The 14,487-nt window shown below is 35.5% G+C and overlaps 1 protein-coding gene across 1 annotated transcript in view; it reads right to left on the bottom strand.

Annotated features, from left to right (window-relative positions):
* Window positions 1-14,487, bottom strand: part of FRY (FRY microtubule binding protein) — a 140,549-nt gene that overhangs the window by 112,916 nt on the left and 13,146 nt on the right. Inside the window, exon 2 of the mRNA XM_081327598.1 lies at window positions 4,572-4,771. Coding sequence (XP_081183724.1) covers window positions 4,572-4,771 — 200 coding nt within the window. The remainder of the gene's footprint in view (window positions 1-4,571; window positions 4,772-14,487) is intronic.

Raw genomic sequence — 14,487 nt, 5'->3', positions numbered from 1 at the left:
GGCAGCACCTAAATTGCCCCGCATCTTGGCTTAGTTTAATTAAAGGTAAAGATTCCCCCGCACATGCATGCTAGTCGTTTCCAACTCTAGGGGCCGGTGCTAATCTCCGTTTCAAAGCCGAAGAGCCAGCACATGGAACACTGTTACCTTCCCACCGTAGTGGTCCCTATTTTTCTACTTGCATTTTTATGTGCTTTCGAACTGCTAGGTTGGCAGAAGCTGGGATGAGTAACAGGCGCTCACTCTGTTACGCGGCACTCGGGATTCGACCCACCAAACTGCCGACCTTCTGATCAACGAGCTCAGCGTCCTAACCCACTGAGCCACTGCGTCCCTTTAGTTTAATTAGAAAAGGTATATTCTGTGGTGAGGTTTTGTGGACATTTGAACTAAGTACATATTCAAGACTGTGGTTATGGTAGAGAGCCTTAAATGTAATCTGCAAACTATGCTCACAAATTATGCCTATTTACGTCTTCTGAACAAATGTTAAGCACTCTACAAGCACATGAACAGAAATGGTGCAAAACAGAACATTTCCTGCAACAGAATACAACAAGAGACGTGGTGGCACAATGGTTAGATAGAACATAGTATTGCTGGCTAATTCTGCTCATTGCCAAGAATTTGATCCTGACTGACTCAATGTTGACTCAGCCTTCCATCCTTCTGAGGTTGGTAAAATGAGGATCCAGATTGTTGGGGGCAATATGCTGACTCTGTAAATTGCTTAGAAAGTGCTGTAAAGCAGTATAAAGTGGTATATAAAACTAAGGGTTATTATTTCAGTTTTCATCCCTGCATGCATTACTCTATTTCTTTGTTGAAATAAAGGTGCTCATGGAATTAACTTTCCCTTTGCAATGCTTGCAGTGATGCACCTGCGGCAGAGCCTTGGTGGAGCAGTGGGCTAATGCCTCCTTAAGTAACACCAGCTGCCTGCAATTAGTGCAGGTTCGCATCCCACCAGGCTCAAGGTTGACTCAGCCTTCCATCCTTCCGAGGTAGGTAAAATGAAGACCCAGATTGTTGGGGGCAATTAAGCTGACTTTGTAATAATGCCGCTTGGGGTGTGTGTGAAAGCCCTAATAAGCAGGCATATACATAGAATGAAGGCTACTGCTAAGCTTGTAAGCTGCCCTGAGTCTTCGGAGAAAGGTGGGATATAAATGGAATTAAAATAAAAAAAAGTTTATGGGACATGGCATCATGAATAAATATTTTATAAGACAATACAACTGTTATATAAAGAATCAGTCATTAAGTAGAAAATTTAGGAATTTCTGTCTCAGCTAGTCTGCTCTGACTAATCTCAAAAAGGTCAGATTGCTTAGTGATTGGAAGGATAACAGAACAGAATAACTGAATAACAGAGTTGGAAGGGTCCTTGGAGGTCTTCTAGTCCAACCCCCTGCTCAAGCAGGAAATTCTATACTATCAGGAGATCTAGACCAACAGATCTGATTGAAAACTAAAAAAAAACTTAAACGAAAGCAATGGAGAAAATAGTTTTGTACTGTTGGAAAGAAAACTACATGGATTTGTCAATTTGTTCATCAGGAATTGAGGTTCATTCAAGCAAGATTTACTAAATATTTTCTCTCACACAGACATCTTCCCCTTAATGTTATTATCAAGTACTTCTAAAGAATAATTTTTAACAACCCAAATTCCAATTTCATTATTCGATTCTCTCAAAATCAAATATTTAGTGATAACTATATATTTTTTCTTTTCATTTGCAATAAATGGAAATTTAATATTTCACTGGTTTTCATTCAATGCATCTGTTAGAAAACAGTATGATTTGTAAAAGCTGAACATGCTACTCATCTTGTTCTAGTGATGTGGGGCTAATTCAAATATGTTGTTGTTGTTAGCTGTGAAGTCATGTCCAACCCATCGTGACCCTATGGACAACGTTCCTCCAGGCCTTCCTGTCCTCTACCATCTTCTGGAGTCCATTTAAGCTCACGCCTACTGCTTCTGTGACTCCATCCAGCCACCTCATTCTCTGTTGTCCCATTCTTCTATTGCCCTCAATCTTTCCCAGCATTAGGCTCTTCTCCAGTAAGTCTTTCCTTCTCATTAGGTGGCCAAAGTATTTGAGTTTTAGCTTCAAGATCTGGCCTTCTAAAGAGCAGTCTGGGTTGATCTCCTCTAGGACTGACCGGTTTGATCGCCTTGCAGTCCAAGGGACTCACAGGAGTCTTCTCCAGCACCATAGTTCAAAGGCCTCAATTCTTTGGCGCTCAGCCTTTTTTATGGTCCAGCTTTCACTGCCATACATTGCAACTGGGAAGACCATAGCCTTGAGTATACGCAAATTCAAATATAGAAAGGTTGAATTAACTATAATAATGGACCAATTCTTGTAGATATCTATGGTTCTAAAACATTCTCAGTTTTTCATTTTGACTCTAATCTCTGTGGAAAAATACAGGTTTATTAGTAGTTGAGGAGCCTTGAACTATTCCGAAAGAAATAGATTTTAAAATCTTCAGGAATGAGAAGCATTTTGCTCCCTATAGGCATGAAGTCATCAGTAAAACAGTCTCCTTTCACATAGAACAGAATAACTATATGAAAAGTGCCTAAAGGTTCACCATCATGTTAAAGCCTGTACTATATAAGATAGGGTGCTCCCAAATTATTAGAAAATTATTCATTTCTCTCTAATAGATTAATAGATAAGGTTGATATTCTATACAGTTACTCCATATGGTCAAAGAAAATGGCAGTATGAAAAAGTTGTGTGAACCATGTCATTGGACCATGAAAACGCTAACCAAAATTCATTAATTTTTTTCCAGGAGGATGAATAAGGTATAGATTCTTCCATTATATTTTAAGTGTTACTTTAAAAGTATCTCACAAGCACAGTCATAAGCTAGATATTTACCTTATTGTCATGGAATAGGCTTGAATTAAATCTCATACCTGAATCTAGTTACTCTGACTTTTTGTTTTCTACTGGGATCACTTGATGTTATTTTACAAATTTCATTTCCTGAAGCTCCTCAGAGAATCAATAATTTCCACAGGATCAGCAGTCAGGGAATAGCAACCCTATTGAGAACCTTGGTTGTCTAACAAGGCATCTGACAGAGTTGTCCACAAGATAACTGGGTCATCTGGAAACCCTATGGACCCATTAAGAGTCACTGAAATGCTACAGACATTGCTGGCTTCAGTTAGATCCATCACCATAAGAAGGTGGTCTGTCTACACAAGAGATATGTGGAAAAGTCCATAAGAACCAAGTAACATTTTATCTGGTCCAAGATAAAAACCAGATACTGTATATAAATCAGGCCAGTGATGCCCAAGCCCATAGTTATTGTCAGAATCCATTTATATCATATTCATAAATGGAATGTTTCAAACATTATTCTATGGATTCTGCCATCTCCCGAAGAGAAGAGAATAGGTGTGTATTGAACCGGTATTAGGCATTTCAAAGGAAAGGAGAACCCTTTTGAACTGGGGAAACAAAAGGGGGGGCTAGCATCTGGCTTTTGTCACGGAAGAGAGCAATAAACATGAAGGGTCCTAAGTTCCTTTTTCCCACGAGAGGGATGATACGAGATAAAGGATGGGGGACTGACCAAATGGGGTTAAGGGGGGTTAAACCGGGAACTCTTTATAAGGGTTTACTTCATGGAATAATATTAAGTCCTGTCTCGTTTCCTACAACCAAGCATGTCATAGTAAAGATTCTTTTTGGAATAGATTTGACTCCAAGAATTTTGTCTTCCTAAGACGTGGTTTGGGGTGGGTCCTGACAGTTATCATGACAGCCAGAAATTCCTTTGAACCCAGAAAGAGGAGGCAAACATTTCCAAAAGTCAGTAGCCTGGGCGAATCCACACCTATGATATTAGTGACATCAAGAGGCTTCTACAGAAATGGAAGAATGGTAAAAGAGCAGCACTCTCTACTTCGCCCATAAACCAACCTCATAAATATCAGTCAAATGTATGAGGCAGTGTTCCTGGTAACACCCATAGTCTGCCAATATATTGTTGCCACTTCTCTCCCCTTGCCCCAAGAGCTGACAGAGCACATGAAAACTGGTCGAAGAAATTTCAGTCACAGGCATACACCTCTTTCCTCCTCTGTCCCCCTCTCCTGTTCTTACATTCAAGAGGAGACCACTTTTTCCTCAGGGTTTCTTTGCCTTTCTTGGTTTTCTATTGCTTTTTCACTCATTCTACCAAAATATTTCCAGAAAGTCCAAGCTAAGCCAAATAGTTTCATTGTTTAACAATATATCAGAAGAATTACATTATTACAGCAAAAATACAATTGAATGAAAATATCTGGTTAATCATTTTTGTCAACATATTAGAATTATATTCCCCATATCCACTGAGGTGGGCAAAGAAATACATTTCCCAAGTAGATTCCATACATATTTCTTATCTTAGTGGAGTTGCTCTATTACAGGTCTTTAATCCCCTCACTGAGTAGAACAGTAATATTCCACTGGTTCAAGAGATTCCAGCAAATTGATTGCAAATTAGTTTTAGTTAATTCTATGCTGAAATGTTAATTTTTCTTTGACTTACCAGAGGTTCTGCCATGATGATGCGGATCTTTCGTTCAGCCAAGGTGGTAAAGTTAACAAATAAACTTTTCAAGACATATTCTCCGGGCTTACTATCTGGATCAACATTGATAGGTAGCATGGTTGGAGGACCCTTTTCCTTTTGTGTGCCAGAAACAGAAGGGACAGGTGGTTTAATGTATCCGTTACCCACTGGAGATGCTGAAAATTAAAGATGCAATGTACACTTAATAAAACATAATTTAGATCATAAAATGATTTTATTCCAATATAGACTATTTAATCTTATTAAGGATCTTACAAAGTGTAGATTATTAAGATGTTGAAAGGAGTAAAGCCTAATATTTTTTTAATATGAATATGTAAAGACATTGTAAAGTTGTTAAAATTAAATATTAGGCAATGGCATTGTCTTCTAAAATGCAGAACACAAAGTAGACATAAGCATACAGAGAACCTGAAACTGCCTTACTCAAAGTATCATAGTCAGTTTCCTTCCTGTGTGTCTGTATGTATAACCACAAGAACATAATACTCACACATCACACAAATACACAGAAATAAGCTAATTATATTACAGGGAGAATCCCAGTCAAGGGGAGGTAGAGTTCCCTGTGCAATCTTTTGTGAACAACAGTCTCTCTTCTACTGTTGTCTCCTAATATTTCATTAAGAAATAATTATGCCATCATATAATGCTGTCACTAAGGTTATATGCAGTTGCATCTTTGGAAAAGGTTTTATAAGAAGCTTTCTTAATTAGTGGTTGTAGTGAGCTCCACATAACTCCACATGAGGAGCTGCTTCCAAAAATGTGTAAGATTTGGCTGGAAATAACTCGTTACAACAAATGAGAATGTAACAGTGCAGAATGAGCGAAAAAGAAGAATAAATCATATTAACTGTATGAACCCAAAGAAATCAGGATTTTAGATGGCAAAATAAAATATTGTGCCAGACTGAATATTTGCCTAGGTGAATACTGATGGGAATATTAAATATTGATAAATAAACCTGACAGCTACTCATCATATCTGAAAGTTGAATTTAATGTTAGATGATACCCTCCCTCTGGGATGCTGTCCAAACAAGCAATATTTCTTTAAGCTGCTACATATTTTTCATAATAATCCCCAGAAGCAAAATATAGTTAGTACATTTAACTCTGATTTTGCACAGTAGTCAATATTAATCAGAAGCAGATTGACTTAATTCTTAATTTTTTCCTAGTTGGATTAAATGCAAGCTAATATAAGAGGACATCATACAAATTAATTTTTGTCACTTTTTGTTTACATAACAGAAAAAGTAATTTTATTCTTCCATACCAAATAATATAGGATACAATTCAAGCTTTATCATATAGATACTATTTTTAACCCTGCATATTTTAAACTAACATTATTCCAATACATATCAGCATAATAAACTACCATTTACTGAATATAGTTCATCAATATTTATTTAAATGTAAAAATCTGTGGCCAGTGCAAACTATCAAAACATAGCACCTTCATTCTATGTATGAAACATAGCCAGTTTCTTTTAACAACTCCATTTCTTTTAGGCTGGCAGTGCCCTCAACTGTAATATCAACAAGTGAGTCAGATATACAGCATCATCAACAACCATTATTCTTGAAAGTAACACAGTATCCACTGACAATGAGAGGGCAGGTTAAGGTTAAATGTAAACAAAATTGAATTGGTAATTCATATTTTTAATCCTATAGTAACTACTTAAGGAATTGTTTAGCCTTTGAATTTAAAGTCTTGCTTTAATCTTCCCATATCAAAAATCTTAAATACTACAGACAATTTCCAAAGAATCAAAACAATTAAGTTGTTGCTGAATGTTCTCTGGGAACTAATATAACATACATGATTCTGAGATTTTTAGGGTCACCATTTAATTTTATTTATATTGAAGAAAATTTCTTAATCTCAACTGTTTCTCCACTCAAGGAATACCACAAATGGCAACAAGTATTAGTATACCATGTACTTAACACAGTTACAATTTAAGGATCCATTCGTAAACTTAAAATTAAGAAAAATGAAACATAAATATCTTGTTCCTGTGGTTATGCATCAATTATTTTTCCCTTGCCAAAAATAAATATCTAAATAAATAGGTTTCCTGGCTCATTCTTGACTCTCAATCCTTTGCTACTAAATTTTCTTCCTGTATTATAGTGTTGCGTACTTTATGATAATTAGAATTAAATACAGCAGATAGGATAATAGTACAGTATACACATGACACATGCATTAAAAGAATTCAAGATAAATAGTGATGCCCTTTCCATAGCTTTTCAAATACACAATAAAACCAAAGATATTCCTTTGATTATAAAGCAAAATCAGTAAAGAAAGAAATACCAGGTAAAAATTGAACTTACCAAAAGCAGGCACGATTCTTGTTATTTGCCCACATTTATATCTATAAACTTATATATATTTGGTTCTTAAATATAGAATACTCTAATAAATCAAATTAAAATACAAACTTATGGAAAGAGGTTTTTTTCTTTTTTTTTACCTACCAAGTCCTTTTATTAAGCTGATCACACTGGATCGCCGCCAGCAGGCCAGTGAAATCTCCATGAGGTTCACAATATCAAAAAATGTCCTGATCTTAAAATTTATTTGTTTCTATAGCTGAGAAAAAAATGACGTGTTTCATGTCCCTGGCTCAGTCATTTTGTTACAGAAGTTTTTATTAACTTCAGATTCAAAGCTAGGACTTGGGGGTTTTAAATGACGGCAACCTGCAGCTTCCTGATCAGAACACATTTTCCATAACCAAAGAGGTAATTTTTAGCCTCAGTGTATGATGATGATCTACAACTTGCAGAGTAGCTGCCAGTCTATATTTATCCACAAGCACATACTATACTGACAGATTAGCAAAACTACTTCATGCACTCCAAGCACATGAGACGTGCTTGTATAGCCCTGCGTAAACAACTCTTGCATACCAACAACATATATTATCATACAGAAGGCAGCATTTCTTCCCTAAGTATTAGGTAACACTGAGATAACACAGAATAAATGATAAAAGCATTTGCTTTGTAACCAAAGGTCCTAAATCACACAGAGAAACAATATCAATTCCTTTAGACACAACACAGAGGGTGTCCTTTTAACAGTGTCAAAAGAAGTGTGAAATTGCACAGCCTCAAAGAAAGTTACAGTTTATACTGTGACTAAAATTTCCACATTTGTTGAGATAAATCATCCATGCTTATTCTTGAGTATGAACAGGATTAGATTATTAAACTAGTATGAAACACTGAATAGCATTTATATGCTACAATTCAAAGCAAATGTTGTTCTAAGATCACTTACAAAATGTTTTTTAAACTACCAAGAAGCTACATGAACATTTCCAAGCATTTACCCTGAATCAAGACTGACTAGATAACACACACATACACAATCTAAAAAGTTAAAAACAGCAGCATAAAATGAATTCTATGAAAATTATATTAACCATAATGAAAAGAAAGTTTGTAGAACAGAACAGAACAGAACAGAACAGAACAGAATAGAATAGAATAGAGCTGGAAGGGACCTTGGAGGTCTTCTAATCCAGCCCCCTGCTCAAGCAGGAGAACCTATACTATCTCAGTTATTCGAAACACAGAAGTGAAATTTCCAACAAATACATTCAAGTTTCAATTGACAAGTTATTTTAATAACAATAACAATTATACTATGTCAAAAGAAAACATTTATCTTCTCAAGGACTAATTAAAATTAAAAGTGCAAGATGGTTCATATCTGGGTAGCTGCCAAGAATAGTGCAAGGCTGCCTACAACCTCTCTTCAATTCACAGAATCATATCTTTATGTATCTTGCTATCGTAGGCAGATTTCACAAGGAGTTTCCCCAAACAAACTTGCTAAAACTAACAGCAGCTAACTAACAGTTCACCCACCAAGACGGTGGAACCAGAAAGAGAAGAGGGGAAGACTTCAGCCCACTGAATTCTGCTTCTGATGAGTTTTTTTTTAAAAATATTTCAAGAAATATACATTTCTTGTCATAAAATCAAGCATATATCCAAAGGATTTAGGGAGATCCTCTCAACTTTATTACAGAAAGGAAGTTGGGATATAAATAGATATAGATCATTCAAGTGTATAGATATCAAGAGCACAAGAGCACACTGTCTAAGAATGTAGAATATAGATAGATATAGAACTATCTATAACTTATAGATCAATATAGGTAGATATATATAGATATAGATTATAGAATAATATATAGCAGGGTTCTCCAATCCATGGGCCCTGGCCACTACTGGGCCTTGAGCTGTTCGGAACTGGGCTGCAGAAGTCACGGGCAAGTGAACAAGGGTGCTCACGCTCCATTTGTACGAGTGGTGGCACCATCCCCTCTCCCTCCTCCCCCCGCTGGCCTGTAAAGCCAAAAAGGTTGGGGAACTCTGATATATCGAGATAGAGAGATATAGATAGATCATTCAAGAGCGCAATGACTAAGCCAAAGTATACAGGATATGGAATAAAACCAATTATTTAGTACTGTAGCTAACTTATACTCACTTTAGGAGTTTACATGGTGTGTGATAGTGCTATAAGCTAAATGTCAAAGGCAGTTTTTCTACTTGTAAAAGATGCTGAAGAATTTATTGCATAATTATCGCAGGATAAATTACTCCTATAACCTTTTGTGCAATCATTTGTGAAACAGTGCTATTCACTTTCTTTTTTTCACCCATGACTTCAGCTTCGAGCAAGAAAGGACAGAGAGCCAATATCAAGCCAACCAACTTCCAACAATCATACTAGGACTTTCGCACCAGTAGTGGACTTATATTATATCCTTTCTTTCTTTCCTTCTAGCCCTCAAGTAGAGGAACACATAACACATGCTCCTCTGCAAACACCGCAGTGAAGCTTTTATAGACTTCACACATTCAGAAGCAATTTTCTAAAAGATGGTCAGAACATGGGGTAGTGAATTAACCCCTCCTCTCATGGGAACAATCCTTCTTTTCAAAAATCACTTCTGTACAATCATTAGCCTTTAAAATAACCTTCACAACAGAAGCAATTTTAATACCTTAGGGGGAAGGAAAACTTGTTATTTCCATTCAACCTTTCCCCCATGGGTAGCCACCATAGCTGCACTGGAGTGGGGTCGGGGAGTGGTGGAATAGCTTCCTTAAATTGCCTATGGATTACATGAGAAACTGGAAGAATTGTACTGGGAAGGCCACAGATGCCTTAGTTTACACTCTGAAATTATTTACACTGCCTTTTACTCTTATTAAATATTAATTTACAGTGGCTAAATATAATTCAAAAGTACCAAATGCAAATCTTATGAGACAGCTGGTGTGAATGGAACAATGCCAACCAATATCCGATAAGAACCTGCCTCTATTTTTAATAGATGAAGCAACCATATATGCAGAAAGGTTTAACTGATAATGCAAATACATTTCATATCAGGAAGTCAAAAGGCCTTAGTGAGAGAAAGACAGAGACTTTTTCAATTGTTATTGCTTTGGAAAGATAATTAGATTTAAAGGAAAATTTTATTTTCATTAACTCTATTGATTCTCATGTAGTTATGATCTTTGAGATTGGTTCCTAATTGGTTCCTCATCTAAAACTTCCAACTGGTTCATTTTGAAGACATTCCATGAGAACCAGCTCCTAACTGGCCAGTCCTTGAATCAAGCTGTTGACTAGTTCTTTGTGGGGTAGACTTGTGATTTGTCTATTTTCTTGTATTCCTGCAACATGGACCATTCAGAGATCAGCTCGTCAGGTTAAAATACAACAGCCTAGCCCAATAAAGCTGCTCACTCTGCCTCTGAATTGCCAGTGAAATGTCAGGCCACCATAAAATCAGATTATGGTCCTTCAGCCCAGAACCTCATTGCTACTTTATTGATACCAACCGTGAAAGCTTACACAAGTGCAGATAGATGTCACATATCAATTGTGCTATTTAGTGACCATTCAAAGTTACGATGGCACTGAAAAAGTAACTTTACAACCAGTCTTTACATTAATAAGTATTACAGCATCCTATGTCACATTTATTTTTATTTTTATTTATTTTATTTTATTAATATTTCTATACCGCCCTTCTCCCGAAGGACTCAGGGCGGTGAACAGGGCAAGAATAAAATGCGAAATTACAAATATTAAAAGAAGATTAAATAGTTGCCCATTAAAAAACAATTAATACAATACATTTATAAAAACCCCAAAAGTACAGCAATAAAAACCCCACCAATCCCCCATCAGGCCAGGCCGGCTTGTTCGAATAAAAATGTTTTCAGATCGCGGCGAAAGGAGCGAAGATCGGGCGCCATCCGGAGCTCTACCGGTAACTGATTCCATAGTTCCGGAGCGCCCACAGAGAAGGATCTCCCCCTGGGGGCCACCAATCGACATTCTCTGATTGGTGGCACCCTGAGGAGTCCCTCTCTGTGGGAACGCATAGGGCGCAGGGAGGTTGATGCCGGCAGGGAGGTTGATGCCGACATGATCACCATTTATGCATTTCACAACCAGCTTCCAACATGCAGTCAACAAAGAAATCAAAAATAATAGTGCAAGTTGCGGTCACATGATGCTCACTTAATGAAGACATAAAGGAATTTATTGCCTCTCAGCTTCCCCATAAATATCCACAATCTACAGATAGTCTTCGACTTACAACCATAATACGGATCCAAACTTTCATTGCTAAACAAGGCAGTTAAATGAGCGGTGCAGATTTTAGATCTTTTTTTTGCCATGGTGGTTAAGTGAATCACATGGTTCTTAATTGAATCCAGTTTCCCCCCATTGACTTTACTTGTTGGAAACCAACTGGGAAGACAACAAATGCGGATCATGTGACCTTGGAATACTGCAACTGTTGTAAATACATGTTGGTTGCCAAGTGCCCAAAATCTGATTGTGTGACTATGCAGATGCCTCAATGGTTATAAGTATAAAGATTGGTCACAAGTCACTTATTTCATTTCCATAATAATTTGAAATGGTTGCTAAATAAATGGTTATAAATTGAGGATTACTTGTATATTTATATCAAAATCAAAAATCTACATATAAAAATGGCCATAAGAAAAATACTAAACATTAATACTAAAACAAAATACAATACTAATGCTAAATACTAATACTAAAAATACTAAGTAGTAATAATAAAATTAAATCTGTGTGCCTCCCAACTCTCAATGACCCTGGGCAGTTCACAACAATGAAATGGAGAAATTTCAGTGAAATCAATAAAAGGTATAGTTAAAAGATGACAAGTGTGATGAAGAAAAAAAATAGTGCAGTATCTCTATCAAGCTTCCTTAAAGTAATGAACAATGTATATCTCTATATTTCTTTTATCAGACAAGACTGTATATAAGTACCGGTATACTTTGCTAACAAAGGTCTATATGGTCACATTTCTTGATAGATTGAAAATATTATTACATTTTCAGTTGCATAAAAAGTAAATACAATGCTGTTAGTCATTAAATATTTACTAAGAAATTACTTAACATCGCCTTTCAGATGAGAACTTTTCTGTAAGACAGTGGGGTAAAAAAATATTTCACTGTTGTTTTAGATTTCTCTGTAAATAACTACCTACAGTTACAACTGCTAGTATATAACCAGTAAAATAGAACATCAAATTTTAACTTAGCATGAACCTATAATTTTGCATATGTTATTTTATCCTGTTAAATGGACAAATTCTTTCAAATGACAATAGAATTAATCTTAGAACATGTTCTCATAAATTATCTCAAGTACTTTTGTTTAGCTGAATACTAGTATGTCCTTCCTTCTCTTCATTTCTCTTATAGTATCAGTCAAATCAGTTTCATAGCAATAAAGTTAAAATAATGGAAAAACTGCCCATAAGTGAATACATACATTCAGATGCCTATAGAAAAAGACTTACTGCATGCATATCCTGGCTTTCTTCCAAAGAACTCTAGGGTGGCAAGCCTATTAAAGCAGTTTCCATCCAATATCATTGGCCAGTAGAGCAAATACTGTACTGTTACATCGTGGAAATGTATAATACAAGTCCTACACCAAAAGTTCTGTATTTACTCTTGTACGTTATAGCTAATTAGGGCAGATTCCTGAAAGTAGTTTTATATAAGATTTTTATTGAAAATTTTAAGAAAAGAAATGAACTATTACAAACTAATATAGAATAAAAAAAGGAAAAAGAGAAAGGGAGAAAGAAAGAAAAAAACTAAAAGTGCAGAAAGAAAAAATGTAGAAGAAAAATAGGAAGAAAAAAATATCAACAAATATATAAAGAAGTGGCTTCTGATCTTCACAACATATATTGCTTATAACTATTTTAGCCTCTATGTCTCTAAAATTACACCATGACTTCCTTCTTTCTATTATCTATTCTGTCTAATCATCGAAAACATAAATCATTTTACTTTTGTGCAAAAAGTCAGTCACCAGTTTCCAGTCACCAGTAAATACAGATATTGTCTTCTCTGTCTAATCAAACAATTCACTTTAGTCATTTCAGCAAGATCTGTCTTCTCCGCCAACCATTCCTCCATTTGTAGGTACTGCCAAATATTTCCATGTTTGTGTATACAATAATTATGCATATAAAAAGTATTCCATGGCTCTTTCCTAACTATTTATTCATCAGTCCCAAGAGGAAAAGTTATGGTTACAATTGAATGTTAGCCTGTAAGATCCTCTGAATTACTGTATGTATTTGATCCTGTAGGTATTTTGCAGAATTTTCTAGCTTTTCTACATGTCCACCAACTATATAAAATGACCCTTCTTGTTCATATTGCCAACATAAATTTGAAGTACCTTTATACATTCTGGATAATTTTCCAGTATCATATATCAAAGGCACATCATTTTATAAAGATTCTTCTTAAGATTATATATAATTTAAATTTCAGTCCTTTCAATGACATAAGTTTCCATTGTTTCATTTGTATTATACAAACAAAAGTTTTTAGCCCATCTTATCACACATTCTTTCACCTTCTTTCAAATTTCAATAAAAGTTTATACGCTTTAGCAATTGTATGTCCATTATTTGTATACAATTCCATTTTAAATTCTGTCTTACAGGATATACTATAAATTCTTCTGTCTACTTTAAATGTTTCTGATAACTGTAAATAAGAAAACTATTGACAACTATGTCCCTCTATTATTAATAGTTCTCTTAATTTTATTTTACATTCCCCTTGATCTCACAATATGTTAACCATTTATCTTTGCTTATTACTTCTAGTTTATAAAGTTTCTTGTGCTGAGAGCCATAAAGGTGTTTTCAGGTGCATCTTGCCTTAGTATGTCTTTCATACTCTTGATATCTCTTCCAACAAATTTTCAGGGTGTATCAAAAGTCAGGTCCCCACAGTTGACTTGTTATATTTAATTAGTTGCCATTTTCTTTTAAACAGTTTCTTATTCACTTGATACATGATCTTTGAACATTCCCAAGCACAGTAATGCTTTCTCTAGGGAAAAAAAACTTAATAAAACTTTGTGTGATTGGCCTATGGGCCTGAACTTTGGTACAACCTGTATAAAAGCTACCGCAATAAGTCATGTCATGGTATTTATATCGAAGAATAACTTCTTGTGAAACCTGGAGCTCATCCTTTTTTGTGATTCCCTATATTATCTTCCTGTATGCCCTCCTAGTCATCCTAGATAAAACAGGAGAAAACCCCATAACTTTTTGTCGTATGATAAATTAGCTAAATTCTTGAACATTTTAAATTGCATTTTCAATGCCTTTCTTAAATTGCTCTAAAACCAGAAAGTTATATGAGTCAAACAAATACAAGATCATCTTCTGGCAAGCCAGATACTATTCTATTTTTCATACTATACACAAACCTCTAGCCA

This window comes from Vipera berus (assembly GCF_964194415.1).
Source record: "Vipera berus genome assembly, chromosome: 4".
NCBI classification, from domain to species: Eukaryota; Metazoa; Chordata; class Lepidosauria; order Squamata; family Viperidae; genus Vipera; species Vipera berus.
The sequence above is the reverse complement of the archived record's forward strand: the minus strand, read 5'-3'. Positions and strand labels throughout refer to the sequence as shown.